This window comes from Halichoeres trimaculatus, unplaced genomic scaffold (assembly GCF_033239565.1).
Source record: "Halichoeres trimaculatus isolate MK-OKI-2021-1 unplaced genomic scaffold, fHalTri1.1 fHalTri1_scaffold_7, whole genome shotgun sequence".
Classification (NCBI taxonomy): Eukaryota; Metazoa; Chordata; class Actinopteri; order Labriformes; family Labridae; genus Halichoeres; species Halichoeres trimaculatus.
Genome location: NW_027437185.1, coordinates 21,574,735 through 21,596,840, shown reverse-complemented (window position 1 = coordinate 21,596,840; position 22,106 = coordinate 21,574,735). Strand labels below are relative to the sequence as shown.

The following is a 22,106-nucleotide window of genomic DNA, read 5'->3' as shown; positions in this document are numbered from 1 at the left end:
AAATTTACTTAGTGGCTTCAAATCAGATCACATGCTGTAAGCAGATTAAGTGCCATCAGCCCTGGCTCCTACCTACAGGTCAATGTTCACATGCCTCTGCTTGTTAGCCTACATATGGTCCACACATGCAGCTTTAACTAGTAAGCAGCATTGGGGAAGCAGCTATCAGAATGGTTTGCGAGAAATGAGCACCCTCTACTGACAGATAAAAGCACTGTGCTGAAAAGCCTGGGAGATAATGGCCTATATTCTCAAGAACTGTTGTGAATTTTTCTTAAACTATAATTGATGCTAAAAAAAAAATACAAAAGAAGACCAATGTCTAAAAAACTGTAAGGTTTCTTTTTTTGGTAGTTTGAGTCTAACACAGCTTATTCCCATGTGACACATTACAACATGCTGCAAAGGTTACCTGAGCAACACACCATCACTAGAGTAGATTTGAGTGCTTTAGATTACTTAGAGTGGAAATGTGAATGTACACAAAACTGTCATAACATTTGATAACAAACTGTTTCTCTGAAAGTTCTGAAACCCCACAACCAGATTACAGTCTATTATGCCATTTTCTTTTCCTCTGACATTGCAAATGTTTATACAGGCATGCACACAGAAACATCCACAATCACTTAACTTTCCAAGTTCAAAGTGTGTGGCTTTTTCTTTTGTGTATGTGTGTGTGTGTGTGTGTGTGTGTGTGTGTGTGTGTGTGTGTGTGTGTGTGTGTGTGTGTGTGTGTGTGTGTGTGTGTGTGTGTGTGTGTGTGTGTGTGTGTGCATGTGTGTGTTGGGGGGTGGGGGAGTCTGCTCCTGGTGCTCCATTATTAATGATCTATATTACATTACATCCTCACTTCCTTGATCGCACTACAAAGACTCCTCATGAACTATTCACTGGATGATTTTGAACGGAAAATAATTCTAAGTGTGCGCTAACCATATGTCGCTCCGCCTTCAGGCATCTCGTTTCACAGTGGCGAATAAGACACCAGCTGCCTTTTCCTGTCATATTTTTAAGATGGCAGATCCCCTTACCTGTACTTAACAGTCAGCTGTTGAAGACTGTACTTGTCCACTGTTCACCAACAAGATATGGTGAATGTTCTGTCAAAACTAAAGGAAGAAAATGTATAAAAAAGGAGCCAGAAGCCTGTTCCTTTTGAGTATCCTGTTGTTAAAAAAATAATGTATAATTCTGCTATGAATAGAGAACTAAATGGAGAATGAGTTTTCATCTGCAACAGCATAAAACAGTTTTTGTGAATTCAAATGTGTTTATTTTCAAATCTCTTGAATCCTTACGGTGATTATTAATCAAGGAAATGCCAAAATAGTCCATATATAAAACAAACTGTGGTCTCTCTTATCTTTTCAAATCATCAAAAATAGTTCACTTTATCAAACAGAAACGAAAAGAAACTTTGCAGCATTCTCCTCAGTCATGGGGCCTTGCCGATGATGAGGATGCTCATGAGGAAAACCATGATAAAGAAGATCCACATGAAGAACCTGTCCATCACTTTAGCAATCTTCTTCCACTCTGCACCTTTGGCGCATGTGGCCCTCTGCTCTCGGAAACAGTTGGCAATATACTCGACATTGCGCACCAGCTTGGTGTCCACACCAGGGAAGCCACTACTGTAGCTACAGAACATGCAGGGGCCAAAAGTAACTGTGGGGCCTGTAGGTGGGGGCTTTTTGTCTTCAAGGCAGCAGGGGAGCTTTTGGTCTTCAGGGTAACACGGGACCTTCTGGTCTTCTTTGCAGCAGTCACCTGTAAGAATCTTCCCATTAGCGCTTTGATATTTTCCAGGTACAGAGCTGGAGAGGTGGCTTCTCTCCTCTCTTGTGATGTGGTGTTGGGCTCTCACCCTAGAATGTTGCTGTGGCTTGGGGGTCTGAGGTCTGGGGTATTTCTGGCTGTGCCAGTCTTGTCGACCAGCATGGTTTCCTGGTTTACCGTTTGCATGACTGTGGGAGCTGTAGTGTTGATAACGGATGTCTTCCTGGGGCGAATGAAAAGAAGAAGTAGAGGAAGAGGAGGATGCAGAGGCACAGTTCTCGCCCACTTCATAAACACAGAAAATCTTGGACATGTAGTCAATGATGAGGACTTTAGCCCAGTGAGGGACTGGTTTAGCTTCTGCACCACAGAAATGGATGTTCATGATGAAGATGGTGAGGGACGTGGAGGCTGTGACCATGGTCATTGTGGCAATATAGTACTTCCCTGTGTGGAAACCAAACAGGCAGGAGAGAAATGACTTCTTGACATTATAAATGTCCTTTAATAGATACTACAGATTGACCCTGAAGTATTGAATAGAATAGAATAGAATAGAATAGAATAGAATAGAATAGAATAGAATAGAATAGAATAGAATAGAACTTTATTAAACCCCAAAGGGAAATTCTGAGTCACAGCAGCAACACAAGAAAGTGTATCATTTAAATATTAAATAATATGTGAATATATAAATATTATAAGTGGCAGCTAGAGAAAGTATCTATCTGAGGCAACAACTTAGCCATAATTATCCAGTCAGCTACCACTTCCATAGGGTCCAGGACAGAGCTGGCCTTCTTCACAAGTTTGTTCAGTCTAGCTCTCCTGTATCCTGTCTGCTTTCAACAGATGAAACCCCTCCGATGTGGGGTTTGAACTACTGGTTTGACCAGAAATGTCATAAAAAGAGGCTCTACCCTAAACTGTTATACTTACAGTTTGTTAGTTTTACTAATGCCCCGAGTTGCTGTAAGCAAGTTAACATTGCCAAAGTAACACCAGAAAATCATCTGTGATACTGAAAGGGGGTTACTTTTCGCTAATATAACCATCTTTACAAACTGTCTAAGCATTACCTGTGTTTGAAAATGGACGGCTGGGCATGATGGCAAAGTCAGAAGCATTTCAACATTTTGGATCAAAAAATTTATGGAGATTTAAAGCCTGACTAAGTCATGAAATGTCTTTCCTAAAGACGAGTTTCCTGTGAAACCAACATATTTGCACAGCACCCCCCTGAATTCATGGGTTTGAATGGTGAGTAACCACAAAAATGAGTGTGCCAGTGCTTCTGAAGTCATGAGGAACTTAGAAGACAACAGGAAGCAGAGATGTGGGGAATTGGGCCTGTTTTTATGGTTAAACAACATTTGAAATAATTAATAAGACAAAGGTTAAGCTCAGTGTTCAGCCACATCCTGGCTAATATCACTTCTAAGTGGTGTTGCAAGAGACCTGACGATGTTGATTAGAAATTGCAGGTAGAGTGTTAATGTTAGATTCTACCAATGAGCTGTTTGGATATTTATAACTATTTCACTACTACCAGCTTTGTTTTCCTCTTACATTACAGTAACCGAGTAATCTATTCTGTAGAGTCTGAGCTTTGTCATTGTATCATGTAGGTATAAAAACAGCATAGTTGGTAAAGAATTGTTTGAAGGCTCTTGTAAGCTGCTTTGTTGATTAAAAATAATGCAATATGGAGCTGCTAGTTTTAACATTCTGTCAAGGCTTCATCATAAACATGTTCTTACCTATAAGGGGCACACTCTCAGATGGAGGCATACTCTCTGCCACCATCAGCTGAAACACAGTAAGAGCCAGAAGAACCGTCACTCCAAGGGAAACTTTCTCGCCAGAGTCTGCAGGCAGGTAGAAACCCAGCGGAGCCAAAAACGAGATGAGGAAGCATGGGAGGAGGAGGTTGAAGATGTAAAAAGAGGAGCGGCGCTGAAGGAGCACGGTATAGGTGATGTCTGGATAAGGATCAGAGCAGCAGCCGTACATGATGACATTCTTAGTGGCTGGCATGCCACGGCACTCCCACTCCACGTTCTCCACAAAGTCTGACAGATCACCACTGTCCATGCCCATGATTATGTCTACCTGAGAACATGGTTCAGGATAAGCAGGTGTACACAGGCAAAGCACCTCCACATTTTGATGTTGTCAAAGTCAGAGTCTCCTACCTGGTTTCCGTTGTAGGTCCAGGAACCAAATGTCAGGTTACATTCCTGGCTGTCAAAGGGGAAGTAGGAGACGTCAACCACACAGGAGCTCTTGGTGATAGCAGGAGCATCCCACGTGATTTCACCGTTGTACCGCAGTCTCACATTTGTGTCCATTGGCCCTGAGAAATCATCATCAGCCCTGAAGGAGAAAAGCTCAGTATAAATAACAAGTCATGCATTGTTTGGCTCAGTGTTGTTTTAAGAAAATAGTATATGATCAGAAGTCTGTTTGATAAAACTGAGTGGTGAGGGGTTTTTGTTGGAGTAGATTTTTTTCTTTTGTATGTTGCATGAAACACTGAGTTGTATCTGACACACCTTACAGTCTTATAAAGGCTGATGTAACATTCCTGCAATAAAACTTACGCCTCAGAGGTTTGTAATATCCAGACTAAAGCTTCAAAAAGTACAACAGATCTGATTTCACACTCCTCAAACTCCTTGACTTTTCTTCATGAGGGATATCTTTAATGAACAGGTTTTTAAAGTGTATCTGAACACCAGCGGTAATTAAGGATGATGATGCAGTTCTAAAATGACATGAAAGACAAGGATCATTACAAATTGAATGTGTGTGTGCATGTGTGTCTGACATACGGGCGTACTTGTTATAGAGGACGAGGTCTGGCCTCCACACCAGGCTGCTTGGGATGTGGATCACCTCCAGTCCATCATAGTCCTCCTTATTCCACCTAAGGTACGCATCGTGCCACGTCTGTCTGATCCAGAGGTAGGCAATCAGCACCTGATTTCTCTCATCCTTTGTTCACACACACACACACACACACACACACACACACACACACACACACACACACACACACATACACACACACACACACACACACACACACACACACACACACACACACACACATTAAAATATGACCACACATAACTTCACTACTGTTACTTCACGTTGCACATAACTTTCAGATTATCCTCATAAATTCCTCTGCTGCTCATTAACTCTACAGGGATCACTAGAGCTGACAGGCTTCAGATTATCACAACAGCTGAAATCCAGACCTGTCTGTCAATATCAGGTGGATGAGTAGAGTCAAAGGCTGACGGAGGTGGGAGGAGGTGGTTTCGCTAAACTGTAAGCACTCTGGGTAATAGGACATTGGAACATGTTTGCCTATGAGGTGTGTCTCCTAAAATCTGTAAAAACAGACGGTCAGGTGTATCAAATCCTGCCTTCTACTATAGAGTGCAGACTCACGTGCACACAACAAGTGCTTCTTCGCCGTGGGTTGACACAGCACTGAACCTGAACAGAAACCTGAGACAGCAGAGTAACAGTAGGCCTGCCCTGACTTGTACAGCTGAAGGTCTGTCAATCATACATTTTAGCAAATAAACTGTATTTTGTAGAGATACTTCTACAGATCTCAAAGAGGAAAAATAACCAGTAAATTTATCATAATGAGGTAGAACGTTTGATGTTGTTTGGTTAAACCATGTGCTGGTTGGTCATTAATTCCTCACCATCCTATAAATTGCCTGTGATGAAATGTCAGAATTTGGGTTGATGAGTGGGTACCTACCATGTCTTTGATCTGAGAGAGGGTGATCTGTAAGGTGACATTGAGCGCTCTGTCTGTATCCTCTACAGGCCGTAGAGCACTGGAATAATTCTCCATCAAATCGTTCAGGAGCTTGTGAGCAAAGTGACCCTGAGCTGAGTGAGCAACTGCAGGGGAAAGGTGGTTCCATTAGTCATTGTGACAAGCAAACAAAGGCTTTTAAAAATAGTTATATAGCCGTTCTTATTACACATGCAGTAGTGTAAAAATATGACTCTGTTGTGGCATGGCAGCATGAAAAAAAAAACACATTCATTTTGACAATCATTTTCCTCGAAACAATCAATTTATCAAGCTCAATTATTGAAGGACAAAAACTGTTTTTGTTCCTGTTTTAATTTCATACTTGGTGTGAAAAGCATGAACACCAAATTGGGCAGAAATTGACTTTTGATTCTAAAAAAAATGCTTCTGCCATTTTTTTAAATTATTATTATTTCGTTTGTCTGGCCAACCCTGGAGAAAAATCTCAAACTTTGTTTTGGTGTGGCCCTGTCTTAATAGCAGTCACACCTGGCTTAAAGAATTTGATGCATTAAAAAGAATGTTTACACTGACATGAGTTGTTTTTTATTTGTTTTTGTTTTTTTTGGATGGTTTAGTCTCACCGCTTCAAAAAAAAAAAAAAAAAAAAAAAAAAACACTGCACAATTATAACACATGAGGTATTGTGCTTTTAAGGTTTTGAGGCAGAGTGGGATCATACTCATTACACAGAGTATCATCTAATAATATCCAAGTTCTAAATTTCATTTGTAAGAGAAAGGAAGGCACATATGCACATAACTAAAACAACTAGTTACATCTGTGTCTCTTTAGTAAGAAAGATTGTCACTCACCTTCAGGAAGCAACATCGCCAGACAGATCATTTGAATCATCTTCAGCCAATTAAAGTACTTCTAAACTGAAGTAAAGACTTTTTAGTTGGGTAATCTAACAGTGCTTTGGTTTCAGCTGTTATCAGGCCTACATGATGCCCGTTCAACCCCAGTTGAACTCTGTTGCAGATAGCAGTGCACCATCTCATCCGGTCGTCCTCTTGGTCAGGCAGCTCTTACAGCTTGGCAGGGGAGGCAACATGTCTGCAGACGCGGAATAAAACTCCAGCTATCACATAACAGCATCAGACCAAGAGAAACAGGATAACCGCGAACCATCGTCTCATCTCACAATGGACCATTTACCTGTCAATCAAACTCTTGCAGACAGGTGGGCTGCTGGGCTGCTGCAACAGCAATATACTCAACATGCTGCCAGTAATACCAGTCTGACATGAGGGAGATAAGAAGAATGATAACTTCCCTTTAGAAAATACAGTGATGTCTGAGTCTGGTGTGGAAAAGCCTTTGAGGGTTTAAATAAATTAATGGTAGACATACTCTAATCAAAAAGCACATTAGCTTTAACAAAATATAAATTTGCTCTAATATGAATTTAATCATTTAGACCTTTTTTTCACAGAAGGTGTTTCAAAACAAAATTAATCAAATATTCATCAGAAACTTTATTTTATATATATATATATATATATATATGAAAACGAATTGGTTATTTTATTCAGGGTATAAGAAAACATCTAGTATATAGCAGTAAGTATAAGTATGAGAAAAACTAATGGATTTTATTTTAGGCTATAATTGCAAGAGATATTACTCTATTTTGTTCATATATCAATTACAAGGATCTACAAATTCTTGAAACTGTCTAAAGTCTTAAATTGGTCTCTGGGGTCTTCTGAATTTCTGCACAAAATTTTCTAAAAACCTAGACTGGACCAAAACAAGAGGAGAAAAAAATGTTCTAAGATTATGTGTGTTCGCTATAAGATATTTCTAACGAACAAAGTTACATAAAAGTCAAGTGTATTTAGAAGTCTTAGTTGCATCATTATAAATAATTTAAAGTAGATCCACTTTAACCGTTTGTTGCATCACAGATGACATAATTCCCAGCAGCCATACTGTGGGTGTCACGTTTATCCCCCAGTGACTAAGTATTGAATGTCTTGAATTATGGCTTAAAAAAAGCTCATTATCATAGATATGCAGGAGTGGAGTCCGTGAGACCTTCCATTTTTTGATCACGCAACAAGTTACCTTCATGTGATTTGTAGTCTAATTCAGTCCAGTAGAGGCCTGGACAAGACAGCCCTCTACTGTGGGGTGCTTGGAACAGCTCCAGATGGAAAAAAAAAAAAAAGAAGGGAGAAATGCTAACATCCAGGAGGATGAAAACTGGGTTTTTTTCACACAGGGGCTGGTCTACTGTACAGATCTAGAGCGTACATCCCCAGCTATACTTTTCATTAATCCTTCCATGTACTTCAGTTACACGCTATCTAGGAAAATATTAATATACTGGTGTTTGTGTTGGCTGTGTACCCGTGTACAGACAGAAAGGTTTTCAGATTATTGCCAAGGTTTCTTGGAAAGGTTCTGCATCACACAACATGCTACCAAACAGGCCATCTGTCTGTTGTTCTTTCACAGCATGTTAAACTGTACACAAGGTGATCTAAACACTGTGAAATGCATCAGTGTCGCCTCCTTTTTGAGGCTCTGAATACACAAAAAAGGTATTTTCTAAACCAGAATGTAAAAGACTACTGTGCCAATCAAAAGCACCAATGAACAGCATAGTTAACACCACATACATAATTAATATCTGTCTTCCAGTTCTTCAGTAAGTACATTCTTCATCTTAATTGGCATGCTTGACCCATTTTCACTAGCATAGTTATTCCTTTTAGGTTCAATTTGTGTTGGTCTTTGAAAATGGAGTGTAGCCCTAGATTTTATGCAAACCACCCTTTTTTTTTAAAATAAATCTCCATAACAACAAAAAACAGCTTCTCTATAATAGATATTTTGACGTTGATCAATATGATCACCACAATTTACCATAAAAAGTGAGTAAGAAAATTGATTGGATCTTAAATTATTGCCAAAAAGTCTTGTTGCATGTGTTTCTTTGTGCAGAAAAACTCCAGTTTAGCATTATGGCACAGCACTGAAGAGACAGGTCACACAATAGATAGTTTTAATTTACACAGACTTTAATATCTTTATTTACAGGTGAATCATTTGGACATATTTATCCATTGGAGTCGCTAAGTTGCTGCAATATTTTTCAAACTGGTTTTGATCTTTTTCCATACAGACTTATGACAAGTTTTGTTACTGCTCAAAATGATTTTTGTGTATTGTTTTCTCTGTTTAAAAACAAGAATCCAAATGTGTTCCTGCTGCAGGGCAAATAAACAAATTATTTCTTTCTTCAGATGACAAAGAGATGAGTGAAGTATGATGTACTGAAGACAGGTGTGGGGATGGGTGCTGGAGTTTGTTGTGAGAGCTTTGTGTTCACAAGACACTTCAAACGGGGAAAGAGTGGCTTAAAACTGGTACTGTGTGAACACCTCAGTGATACTTTATGATCTGGTTTACAGAATAAGGCATAAGCCTCATCCTTTTCTGTGCCTGAAAAAAAACTAATTTTACTTTTATAAAATTGCGATCCAACGCCCCCATTTGTAAAGATAACTGATGCCTTCTTTTGCACCAGAAGTCTTCCAGTGACAGTATAACAAAAGAATTCCAAACGTTTCACTTAGTTGTTGATTATGTAATCATTACTCTGTGTTTTTTGTTTTTGACAAAACTGCTTTGAGATACAGGTTAAAAAAATCAATTTTCCAGGAAAAGCTCCCTCCCTGTTTAGTTTACCAGTCCGACAGAGCATTGAGATCATGATCAGAATGAAAGAGCCTCCAAGAATGTCTTTACTCTCTCCTCCCAAAGATTTTCACAAATGAAGAGTAAATGCACTGCATAGGCAAGGAAAAGCCACTGACAGCAGCTTCCTGGACACAGCCTAAAAGCTGGCAGGCTGGGGGATGTGGGCAGGGTCTTAAGTCTGGTATTTGCTTCAAAGTGAGAAGATGTGTGTGTGACACTTCTGATTGTAGTGTGGAGTGGAATGTTGAATGAACCTAAGAAAACCACAGAGAAGAGCTCACAGAGCGACTGATTGGAGTGTGGTACAGCAGAGATGATGAGCATGGAGGAGAGATGCCACACAGAGGGGATGAAAGAGGATTTGTGGAGGTGAGGACTCCACCTGGCAACAGAGGGGGCAACTGGGGAAGACAACTTGAGATAGCTGGAAATTTGGAGGGGAGAGCGTGTGTATGTATGAGAAGGAGACATTGGGATCAAGAGGAAGATAAGTTGGGCGTTGAAAATCAGTTACTGAGCAGTAGCTCTGTCGCTGTCTCCACATCCCAGGATTTTGATGACAACGCCACTATTACTGCATTCTGGGAGGGGAAAAAAACAATAGTTTAATTTTAATGTAATGCAGAAATCAACCATAAAATGCACCAGACAAAGTTAAAAGATTCTTACTTTTTCAAAGCCCATGGCACAGAGTTTGTCTATTTTACGTGTGTACTCTGGACTGGAGACAGGAGCGCCTGCGTAAACATGAGACCAGAGCCTCGCCGTCTGTTTGAACATCTCTGGGTTCTGCTTGTACTGTGTAACGAAAAAATGTCAAAAAAGCTACAGTAAGTAAGTCTGCATTCAAACATTATGTCTGTTGGCTTAGTTAAGATCTGCCAGCACATATACACCAATAGACAAGTAGCTCCCTTACATTATGTACATATTTTATATACAGATGGGAATGAATAATTTTCTACAAGACTTTCAGGCATCAGATACATTTAGAGCAAAGGAAACAGAGCTGAAGTGGGCCAGGATCAATTCTTTGCAGTGCAGCCCCACTATTTATTCCATGCTATGTTTGCATTTTTGAAATGTAGTGCAGGTTCAGATTTTGTCCCATCACAAGGTACTTTTATTAAAACCAGTTTGAACCCCCCCCCCCCCCCAAAAAAAAGAAACAACAACAAAAAAAACAATACAATTTAGATTCAAATCAAGTTGATTCAAAATAGCACTTCCCAAAGGGATTATGAGTAAACAAAATATCACTCACTTAAAATTATCTAACCTACTCCTTACTCCTCTGAATGTGTTTCAGGCTGTGGGCTGTGACAGATGACTCTTAAGACACAGTAAGTTCAGCAAATAGTATGTAGGTGTTACAATGTGTCCAGTAGAGTAGGGCAAACAGCCACACTTTCTGCCAGCACATGATATTTCACAACATGTCTTTACTCGCACTGTAATGGTTACTGCTTTGCCTGGAACTAGGAGCACAAAATGTACTGCACCACATATATGAGGCCATTTCAGGTGACAGTCCAGGGTCATACAGAAGCAAGTCAATATAGTTTACATACCAACCAAAAAGTAAGCTTCCAATTTTCAAAACACTGTGTCTCATCTGAAACACTAAAAATGTGATTCCCAGGGGTAAACTTGTACCCTAAAGTCATCCTTTTTAGCCAGTTTAAAAAAGTGTTCATGCTTACAGAGGAAGCACAACTAAATCGAAGAACCTTCTTGTTTTTATCACAACAGACAACAGCTACAACTAATGTGTTTGCAGTTCCACAACTAACTTTTGTTACAAATAAATACAGATTTTAAAATGACAAGGGAAAATGGAATAAACAACAACAAAAAAATCATTTATTTCATTTAAAGCCCAATTATTCCCCTAAATTTAAAGACACCTTGCTCCAGTTGCCATTGGGTAACATAAACATAGTGCTAATAAAAAGTGTAAATTATTCCAGTAATCTAATCTGCAGTAATTAGTCAACCACTGCAAAGTATCTTACAAATGCACACCAACCTGATTGGCTACCACTGCGTCTTGTGGATCATCTGGTTCTGCGGCTGCCAGTAAGGCTTGTAGTGACAGGAGGACCGTCCTCAGTGTCATAGCGGCCGCCCTTAAAGAACATACAGGGGGACTGATTAATGGAGCACCAACATTCCTCATGAAGGCATTAAAATGTGTTTATAGTTCGGTTTGTGTGTGACAGAGGTTCAGTGCATCCTGAAAACTATGAGTCTGTCTGTACACAAGCCAATTGCACAGGTATAAAGTTCAAAAAACAGGTAGGAGGATTGGCTTGTTGTCAGTGGTCAGCATTAGAACACTGACTTAGATACTGATCTTAAGTAAAGATGTCTTAGCAAGGACTAGAAAGTCGTCGACGGACAAGAAATTTTAGGAATGCAAGTGCATTCACTCACCACTGGTCTTTGAGAATGTCCAGACATATTGCACCTGTGACTGAACTGATGTTGGGATGCCAGATCTTTGTGATAAACCGCACCTGAGAGTTAAAGAACAAAAAGAGTGATTATCTTGGAAAATTATGAAGCAAACGTACATAATAAAATAGATTATCACAGTTTATCGCTGCCTACCTTGGGAGGATTGAATGGATACGTCTCTGGAATTTTAATTTCTAATTGATATTTTCCCCCTGAAAAAAAGAGAGGAATTGAATTCATGAACATGCCAAATATGGACGCCTGATCCAAAGTTTTAGAGTGAAAATGAAAGAAACAATAAACGTTTCAGAAATAGTCAACTCTTAAGACTTTTTGATTAACAGTTACTTTCAAAATCACTACTTTGCAAACACTCAAAAAGACAGACACAGGATGGTTTACTTGCCTTCATATGGTGTGTCGGGTGGCCCTGCTATCTCCCCTTTAAGTTCTGTGAAGTTCTCATCAACCAGATCCACTGTTATCTGGTTTTTGCTAGTCTGTAGCAGTGACAGAGGAAAGGAACACTTTGATTAGGAAGACAGGTAGACTACAAAGCGTTAAGCTAGCCTGCTGTCAAACTCAAACCTGCCGATGCAGCATAAGTTGACACCCCCCCCGCGGCATGAGCCAAAAGTTGACCTCAACTTGTTGCAAACATCGGATACGCATATAATAGCTGGCGTTAAGCAAGAAGACGTGAGTGTGGAGATAATGGGGATCAAACAAGACAAATTTGAAAGTAAAAATTAAGTCCTACATGACAATCTCTCTTTGCTAACACACCTAGCTGTGTTGCCATAGACGGCATAACAAGCGAGCGAGGTACGCTAGCATTACGACGCTAATAAACGAACTGCATTTCTCCTGTAACCCCATAAAGTGCTTTCTGACAACATGAACATCACTACCCCTGCTCTCCTCACACTTGTATCTCACAAGCCAGCTCAAGCAGAAACCTGTAAAGCCAGATGCTCTGTCGTGTCTGATGCAATTTAGCCAAAGCTAGCAGCTTGGTGATTAGAAAGCTGACAGCTGAGCCAGCGACGCGTCATCCACATTCAGCCCTGTAGTTCAGGAAAGATAAAAACAAGGCTCAATCAATAAACAGCAAACATGACAACTGACCTCTTCGCTTTTGATCACTTCCTTAAATTCTCGTTTTATCCTCTGAACTGCGATGTTGGCCATGGTTCCCCCGTGTTCCCGTCCGGTTGGGGCCTCGCCGTTGCCGTTCGTCCGACCTGACTAACGTTAGCTAGCTTGTTTTGCTTTTAGTAGCTCTGCACTTTTTGGACTCAACCTGAAAACACCGAGCTGAAACGACGTTCAACCTGAGAGCCGTCAACCCCTCCTTAAATTAAGATGGACTAAAACGTTAAAAGAGCTTCAAGTAGATTTATCATCTCAAAAATGTAACAGCATAACGGTTGATGACACTGAAAACATTTTAATACAAAACTGCATGCAGTCTGGAGGAGAGGAGGTCATGTGATCTGTATTGCTGTCCTGAACACCCTTTTCCTATTGGTTCAGCCGTTCATGCTGTAAAAATGCGTGATTATTATTATAACAGCATTTATCAGCATTATTACCATTGTTTTGTGTTGTCGTCGTTGTTGATATTACTCCGCTTTTCGCTACTACTGTTGCTTAATGGGAATTTTAGAAAAAAATGAAATGCAAATAACAGGAATTTAACGTTACACCAACGTATTAAATTTGATAATCGCCATCTTACTATGATGTGTTTACAGTCAAAAAAGAGTTTCAAGACTGTGAGTAAGCCTATCATCATAGGGTTGTCGCTAAAATCCATAAGTGAAAATGAAAGAAAAGTATTTATTGCAACCTTTGGTTTCGTTTTGCAAACTGTTTTTTTTTAAAGGTCAGGACCTATATAAGAAGAGTAGGCAAGTAGCCTCCAGCCACCTTCTCATCATGACGTCAAAGCTCAATTGATCAAGACAGCAAAGAAAAAGGTAAAAAGTAGTCATCAGTTACCTGACTGAGGGAGCAAATGTGATAAAGATAAAAATAGACACACAAATTTCAATCCCCAAACACATTGATAATACAAAGGGAGTTAAGAATTCCCAAGGGAAAATCGACACAACTCAAGTTAAGTTTACAAAAAGACTGGGTTGTCTTGTCAGGGCTAGTTCAAAGGTCTAGTTTATATATATATATATATATATATATATATATATATATATATATATATATATATATATATATATATATATATATATATATATATATATATATATATATAACTTAGTTAAAACTATTGTGTGTACAATATTCAAATTTACAATCTCCAACTAATTTAACATCTGTAAGAGTGCAAAAACACATAAAGGCAATCTATTTTTATAATTGAAAAAATAATTTGGGCAGTTAGGGGTTAAATCACCATAAAATCTGCTGATAAAAAATAACTAACTTACAGTTACTTATTTTAAGAGATGGATATGTAGGCAGCTGTTGGCTGCAGATCTGCATGCATACTGTCCATTAAACCCCTAACAATAGATCAGTTATTAAATTGTGACCTCATTTTAATGGCCCTCCACTAGAATTAATAAATACTTAAAATTTGAAAATCTTTCTTCCCATCTTGTAAAAGAGGTACCCATGTTTGATTTTAGTTTATGACACTAGAGGGCATCATTACCACAGTGAGACATAAACAACCTGTATAGAAAATTTGTTTCAAGTTTGACTGAAGTGGATCCACCCACCGTCCACTCATTTATTGTTTTGTGTAAACTCAATTCATGAACCACAAGGAAAAAAAAGGTTCAGTTTAATTGTGCGAACCACCATGGATTAATTGTCTTAAGGCAATTCCAAGTGTTTCATTAAAGACATATTTCAGTTCATTTACCCGTGACTAACTTTATTACAATATAAGAGTCATGGTACCCCCATATTTTCTTCATTGGTAATATGAGCAGTTAGAGGGGAAAAAATGTCCCCTTCTTTAATGAAGCACACCATAAAACTCACATGATCAATCTTCAGATTAAAAGATAAAAGGAAACAATGAAAGACTGTACCTGATCCAGCAGGAGTAAGTCTTATTTATTTATTTATTTTCAGTTCTAATAAATTTTCTGTTATAACACAGTGATGCAATAGCTGTTACCCATTTTTATACAATAACTCCTTATTTCATCAATCTTTATTTACAGCAAATTGAAGGAGATAGTTTCCACTTAACAACAGCTGTTGGTAAACTGATCAAACATTTGTCCTGAGCATAAGAATGGCCACTGTTTCAGATCACTCAGCTTCTCTGTTATAAATCCAGCTCTTTTTGCAGTCAATATCAGTGTCTTTAAAGGTTATACTTGATCGGGAGACATGTTTACAAAAAAGTCCTGTTTCCACCAAGTCGTTCAGTTTGGTTTGTCTCTGTATGGTATACATGCATTTTGTGGTGTGTCACTGACAAACCCTGGGGAGTCTCAGGCCGGGACAGATCCCCGAACCATACTGTCCCACTCTCTGGGACCCTTCCATTGGGGTGCCAGACATACCGATGCCACCCCCTGAAGGTGGAGCTAGAAACATTGTAGTCTGATGATTGGTCATAAGTGACTTGGCTATCAGAATCCTACCAAGAGGGGGCATGGTTGGCTGCGGAAACACAAACAGGATCATGCTTTACTGATCCAACCCGTACCAAACTGTACTGATCCAAACAAGGCTGCTTGGTGGAAACGGGGCTATAGCCTCCTTCATTCCTCCTTTTTATCTTCTTCATTCTCCTCACTCTTATTTGGTTTCTCTTTGTGAGGATGACAAAGAGGAAGAGTGCCATTACAGCTGTTATCAGTAGACAGCCTCCAAACACCAGCAGGGCTTTGTTTTTTAACATCCATTCACAGACAGAGCAGGGCTCGTGCTGCTCTCTAAGCCTGCAGATCTGGGTGGTGTTATCTTCAGGGAAACCTCCACGAGTGATGATCTCTCTGTACACAGTGATGGAGGCTTTGGCTTTTGAGTTGTGTTGCGTAGAGGTAAAGAGGCCATACCGGGGGACATGTTGATCTTGCAGTTTCCAAAGGTAGAATCCCTGAAGGTTAACTCCATCTAAGTGACGAGCTGAAAACAAATGCAAGGAGACGTATAACATTCCCCTCAATAATTCACTCTTCACTCACACAGTGTTTTAACATGAAAGTAAACAGCACTTTTGCAAGAACAGGAAAGCCAAGGGTAATAAAAGGTGAAGTTTCTCAGCACTGTCACTGTAACTGTTTGTGGTTTATCAGTACATCCTGCTTTTATAGTTGGATTCATCACGGTTATAAAACCTGTGACGCCTGTAAGCTGAGCGTACGTGTCAACACTCTGTGTTTGTTCCCACTGAAAATGCATGATCAAAAAGAGACTGAATGACAGGAACACAGTTCATATCAGACACATAGTGGGTTTTGCTGTTAGATGAATCAAAATATACATAAATATTAGATAAGTATGGTGTTTTCATGTTGTGTAAAATATTGAAAGACCAATGAATAATCTTCTGTCTCACCTTTAAGTGCCTCCTGCAGGTAACTCCTGAGAAAGTATTGCCTGAGTTTGTCCTCCACAGCAGCCTGGTCATCCACCCCACTGGCTGTGAGGATGATTGGCAGCGCTCCTCCATATCTCTGGCTCACCCAGTTCAGGATCTTCCTCAGACCCCAGGGAACCAGAGCCTGCCTCATTCTGGAGGAGGGCCAAGTGGGATCAGTAAGAGTCAGACAGCCATGATCAGGGGGTTGTTTGTGCTGGAAATTAGCTTGTGTATAGGGGTATGGAGAAACAAGATGAGTGGTATAATGGTTCAGTGCGATAAAACTCAATGATCCTCTCATCTCCTCCTTCTCTGTCTTTGTAAAATTGGGAAGAGGAGATCCAGAGAGGTTGTTTACTTGGGCTTTATTCTCCAGGTATGACTTGATTTCTCGTGGGTAGTCCCCTCTGTGATGCTGCTCTTCATCTTTGGCCCCCAACAGTGGGTCTAAGAAGCGACCAAGTTCAAACAAAAGAAATCTCTGTGCTGCTTCTGAATGTGACTCCAGAAAAGGGTTTGCAGGTTCAGCCCAGTCTGCATGTAATGCAAGTGATACCTTTGCTGTGTGTCTATCTGAGTATTCACTCTCATATAGCCTCCATGCTTTTGCATGAGACAAGAGCAGGTTGTGGGCAGCCTGGTGCTTCTCTGTTTCACTGGAAAACAAATCTACCAGTCTGTTTGGTTCATTTATGGTGATCCAATAAGACACCAAGGATCCTAGCTGCTGGTAGCATAGTGCGGCGTAGTCCTGAAAGGCTTCGACTGTTGTGTAGTTTAGCCAACCACCGGAGGCATACAAAGGCCCGGGCAAGCCCAGATTTGGAGCCCTACGTGTGGGATAGTAGAGGATAACAACAGCCTCCAGGTCCAGTTTCTTGAGCTCAGTCAGGATACAGCGGTAGTACCTTTGAGATGAAATAATAGAATTAAAAAGTGTGAAATAGCCAGGCAGTGATGTATGCAGACGAAACGAGTCGGATATCTTTCAGTGTAGTGTAGGTAGTGATGTGTAAAAGAAAGGTAAATAGAAACAATCCATGTGTGTATCTCTACCTCAGACCTTCAGCGTTCACATACGAACGGTCTCCCTGGGGTAAAATCAAAGACCAGTTGAGAGCAAAGCTGTAGTGAGAAGTCCCAGTGGAGGCAAACAAGCGGAGGTGACTACGAATTGCCAGGTAGTCTGTGCACTGGGCTGGTGTGGTTGGCATCATCACCCCTGGGACTGGATGCAATGAGTTGTCTCCTGTCAGGTTCCATGTGTACAGATGTGGATCAGTGAACTGTGGTGAGAAAGGGTAAAAGTGGACCTACAATAACAACAGGAAGAGAAAATCAAAGTCAAAATACTCATCTCTTAATTCAACATTTCTATCATGGTGGCAGTTTCTCTCCTCTTACCTGTAAAGTAGAGTCAGCGATTCCCCAGTGAAACTCACAGGGGAAACGTCCTTGAATCTCTTTGGAGGTTTCATCCCTGGGAAAACCATTATCTGTGATAACACCCCTGTAATACTGAGCAGAGGTTTTGGGGATCCTTGTTCGGTTTGATTGGTTGAAGTCGATGTAGAAAAGGCCGCGCCTCACAGAAAAGCCATAATTCCACTCAAACCCATCCACCAAGGACCAGGAGAAGTACCCAAACACCTTCATATCATCTAGTTTAACAGCTGGAAGATTTAAAAAACACCAACCTAAGAGGTCATTTTCATCACTTATTATTAATGTTTCCTTCTTTGAGCTTTGTGTTTACCTTGCAGGACTTGGTTGATAAACCTCTTCATCAGGTAAATGGCCACTGTGTCCTCTCTTCCCACGCTGGCTTCAGAAAACCAGCCTCCTTCAGCAACCATCACCCTCAGGTCTCCGTACTCATGCTTTATCCAGCTCAATATGCGCCTCAGGTCAGGGGTCACCGTCTGCTCATTCCTCACTATGCCTTGGCCCAGACGGAAGTTGTTCGGCCCGAAGGACAAAGCAAAAAAGTCTGCCGTGTTCTGCACCCAGAGCTTCTCCTCGGGGGAGAATGAGGGCAGGAGGGCTCTGTGTTTGACTTTTAAAGAGACCGGGTAGTCTCCATCACCAAAGATCGGGTTGGCAAACCAGCCAAGGACAGCTTCCATGGACTGCTGGCAAAACTCTACATTATCAACAGTAGCAATCCCTCTCTGAGGTTCAACCCAGTGAGATCCCAAAACAATGGATATCTGACCTTTCTGCACTGGACGGAAGTGGGTGTTGTAGGTGTGCCAGGTTTTAGCATGTGCCTGAAAATCACAGCAGACAAGGTTTTTGTACACTGCACTTCTGCACTTCTGCAACACAACGTTTTGAAATACATTTGCAGAAAGAAATTTCTTCTTCTTGTCAAGGTAAGAGGGTAAAATCCTAAAAAAAGTAAGTTAATATGAAATTGTTTTTGTTATCAGCTCAACATTTGCTGTGCACATACCATCTGTGCTATGCTGCATAAACACGAGTGATAATCAGTGAAGCATATCTCCATGGCTTCCTGTTACACCGTTTTCCTTAAGTACAAAAGTGCTGATGTGGTGGACTCTGACCTCAGTGCCTGAGTGTTCTGTTTACTGATCACAAGCCTGTCATATAATAAAACATGACCTGTTTTTAATGGAGGTGATAAAAATGTGAGTGTTTAGGCTGCATCTGTCAGATCTAACAACCTGAGAAACACAGATTTATAGTTTATTTGAAGTAAAATATCAGAGCAGCATTGGTGTAAAACTCTTCCCTTGCTTTGCCGTCATGTGACTGAAATTAATTTGCAGGATGCAAACACTCATCATCATACCTCATTTTCCTGCAGATGTTCAGACACAAAGAGCAAAGACTGTATTTAGCCCTAAGACCCTGGCTGTCCTTGTCTCACTTACCCTGATCAGGTTGTGTGCCACAATGAGAGAGCCAGCTGAACCTTCTGTTTCTCCAGGTGCGTGCACTCCAGTCCCGTACCCTTGCACAGCCACCAGGTATGGATTGTGCATAGTGAGCCAGAATTTAACACGGCTCCCAAATGTGTGAAAACAAAATGCTGCATATTCTTCAAACAACCCAACCAGTGTCTCATTTCTCCAGCCTCCATGGCGCTCTTGCAGCGCTTGTGGCAGGTCCCAGTGATGGAGAGTAACAACTGGCTCAATTTTCTTTTCCAGAAGCTTCTCTATTAGACGATTGTAATGCTCTACAGCCACCTGGTTGGGTGGGTTTTTTGCATCCCCATCAGGGAAGAGTCTGGGCCAAGAGAGGGAGAAAGAGTATGATCTTACACCCAGATAGTCTAGTGCTTCCACATCTTTTTCCCAGCGAGTGTAGCTGTCACTTGCCACATTTGCAGTCTCTGTTGCCAAATCCCTGCCAGCAGTAGAGTGGGTGAAATGGTCCCAGATGGATGCACCCTTCCCCTCTTGATCCCAGGCTCCCTCAGTCTGGAAAGCAGACGTTCCTGTCCCCCATAGAAATCCTGAAGGGAAATTGTCATGAAGGAAAGCCTGGTCTTTGATGAAGAGGCTCGGCTTGGGCTGCAGCCAAATCCTCCTGCCCTCTCCAGGAGAACAAGCCGCCTTGTTCACACCACAGACCAGAAACAGGAGGCAGAGTGAGAGGAGATGAAGAGGAGGTGAAGGATGGTCCAGCATACTGAAGGAGTCTGTCTTGCTTTAGAAATCCACTTGAAGGCACCAGCACAAGTCAGCCAGAGTAACCATTCTGATAAATATTAGAAATCTTCTTTTGGAAAGCGCATGGTCCATGATAGTGAAGGAGGAAAACCAATAAGAGAGTAACAACATGTGAAGCTTGGAGGTGCTGCATAGTCCATGTAACAACCTGCTCAGACGTTCCTATCTCTCCCTCGTGTACTTGTGCTCCCACTCGGCCCCTCCCTACATCATGTTCACACATACAAAGGTTGTTTCTTGTCCACACTCATCTGTGCAATAAAATCATACTTTAGAGAAGCTCTTACTGAATCATTTCACCTGTTACACCATCAGGAATACTCAACTGTGTACTACACGCGTGGAACAGCTATGACAGGAGGAACATGTGGACTGTGTATGTCTTTTTCCTTTGAGGACACACACTGTAATAAACATGCTGTTGATTGCTGTAAAGAAGGTTGTTTTGTCAATAATTAGCTCGCACTCTGATCTGAGCTCCATAACAAAGAAGAGGTTCACATTGCAGACGCAAACACATTTTTGTTCAGTCTTTTTGTTTCCTTTTTTTGTGTTGAATCTGAATTAGTTTCACATCTGAGTTGAGGATTTAGCCATTTAGATTTGTGATATTTGCAGCATCTATGAAAAAAAGAGGGGAAGATAGTTCATTGTTGTGCAATCTTTAATCTGTATCTTTTGGCCAGAAGCTTTTGAGTTTCACATCAATCCTCTGATATTTGATCAAAACAGCCCCGGGTGGGGACAGTGGCACCAGCACATCTCACCTTATTTAATTTAGCTCCACTGGGTGGGCGAGTCACCATCACAGCCCCAAGACACAGAAGTTCTGCTGAAACACAAACATTGCCGGAAAGTGTGTGTGTGTGTGTGTGTGTGTGTGTGTGTGTGTGTGTGTGTGTGTGTGTGTGTGTGTGTGTGTGTGTGTGTGTGTGTGTGTGTGTGTGTGTGTGTGTGTGTGCTCCTTCCTCATCCTTTGTGACTAAAGGCAGGGTGTGCAGCTGATTGGAGAAATCTGAGGTTGTCATGGAAATACTTGGCTTCATATGGTTATGGGGTTGGGGTAATTGAGTTGGGAAGTGGACGTCTACCGCCTACAAAGCAGCTTCATTTATAAGTTGTCATTTATGCAGTTTACACCATAGCCGCTCCAGATGTGATGGAGTGGTAAGAACAGTAAAGGCCTTGGATACATTTTTTGTGTGTAGTGACCAAAAAACATAAAACATGAAACATAAATGCTGCCACTTCCCCAAAATTACACACAGCCAAACCGAGCTGAGGCCCCTCTCACCCATCCTCCCACTCGGAAGGATGCAGTGGGGCCACCACAGACAATCCTCACGGCAAACTTTTGGTTTATCCTTGTCCAAGCGCTAAGCTTAATTGCAACACAGTTTCAGGTCCCTCTCAAATAGATCAGAAAAGCGGTATGATATATTACAATCAAAGGAACCAACTAAATGAACAAAGGGGTAAAACATTTCCTTAAATGAATGAAGTAGTAATAAAAAGGGAGTTTTTATGACTTAAAAAACAAACATGTTTATAACGGGTCTAAATGAATGACAAAGGGAAGGACAAAATTGCAAGTGTAGAGGGTCACAAAGTAAGCTGACCTATTTGCTGTATAACCAACTTTTAGCTTCAAAGGAGAATATATTTCATGCCAGATCCATTGACCTGGGCTTTTGACTTCAGCAACATAGCCGTGGCTGCCAGCATCAGGCATGAGCAAGGATTATTCAAAAGGGCCCATATTTTCTGATAGATCCTGGATGAGGAGAGGCCAGGGAGGCTGCATTCAACATTTGAAATTATAAAGTGAATACTAAAAGAGTAAACTAACCTCTAAGTCGGAGAGGTCCTTTGGTTGACACAGTATGTCTTCCACACAGACGTCAATATCAAAATAACCCTCATTAAGGTGGTGACATTATAAGCTCTTTTGGTTAAATTAAACTCCTTTACAGTAGTCAATCATATTAGAGAATAAAAAACAGTAAGATATTTGGATCCTCTAGATTTA

The 22,106-nt window shown here is 40.8% G+C and overlaps 3 protein-coding genes across 3 annotated transcripts; all 3 read right to left on the bottom strand.

The window, feature by feature from the left end:
* Positions 1–1,438: 1,438 nt before the first annotated feature.
* On the bottom strand, positions 1,439–5,715 carry LOC141793778 (neuronal acetylcholine receptor subunit alpha-9-II). The gene is made up of 5 exons (XM_074674640.1): positions 5,570–5,715; positions 4,625–4,779; positions 3,978–4,158; positions 3,543–3,894; positions 1,439–2,229 (listed from the first exon to the last, which is right to left on the bottom strand). Exons 1-5 carry the CDS (start codon positions 5,663–5,665, stop codon positions 1,439–1,441), a joined length of 1,575 nt encoding a protein of 524 aa, XP_074530741.1. The 5' UTR covers positions 5,666–5,715.
* A 2,948-nt stretch (positions 5,716–8,663) lies between these two features.
* ube2ka (ubiquitin-conjugating enzyme E2Ka (UBC1 homolog, yeast)) lies at positions 8,664–13,300 on the bottom strand. Its single transcript, XM_074674641.1, has 7 exons — positions 12,935–13,300; positions 12,213–12,306; positions 11,960–12,018; positions 11,783–11,865; positions 11,376–11,475; positions 10,016–10,144; positions 8,664–9,927 (listed from the first exon to the last, which is right to left on the bottom strand). The coding sequence occupies exons 1-7, from the start codon at positions 12,995–12,997 to the stop codon at positions 9,853–9,855; spliced, it is 603 nt and encodes a 200-aa protein (XP_074530742.1). The 5' UTR covers positions 12,998–13,300; the 3' UTR covers positions 8,664–9,852.
* Positions 13,301–15,060: 1,760 nt separating this feature from the next.
* Positions 15,061–20,035, bottom strand: klb (klotho beta). The gene is made up of 6 exons (XM_074673893.1): positions 19,274–20,035; positions 18,133–18,646; positions 17,781–18,049; positions 17,433–17,689; positions 16,353–17,284; positions 15,061–15,919 (listed from the first exon to the last, which is right to left on the bottom strand). Exons 1-6 carry the CDS (start codon positions 20,033–20,035, stop codon positions 15,429–15,431), a joined length of 3,225 nt encoding a protein of 1,074 aa, XP_074529994.1. The 3' UTR covers positions 15,061–15,428.
* Between the last annotated feature and the right edge of the window lie 2,071 nt (positions 20,036–22,106).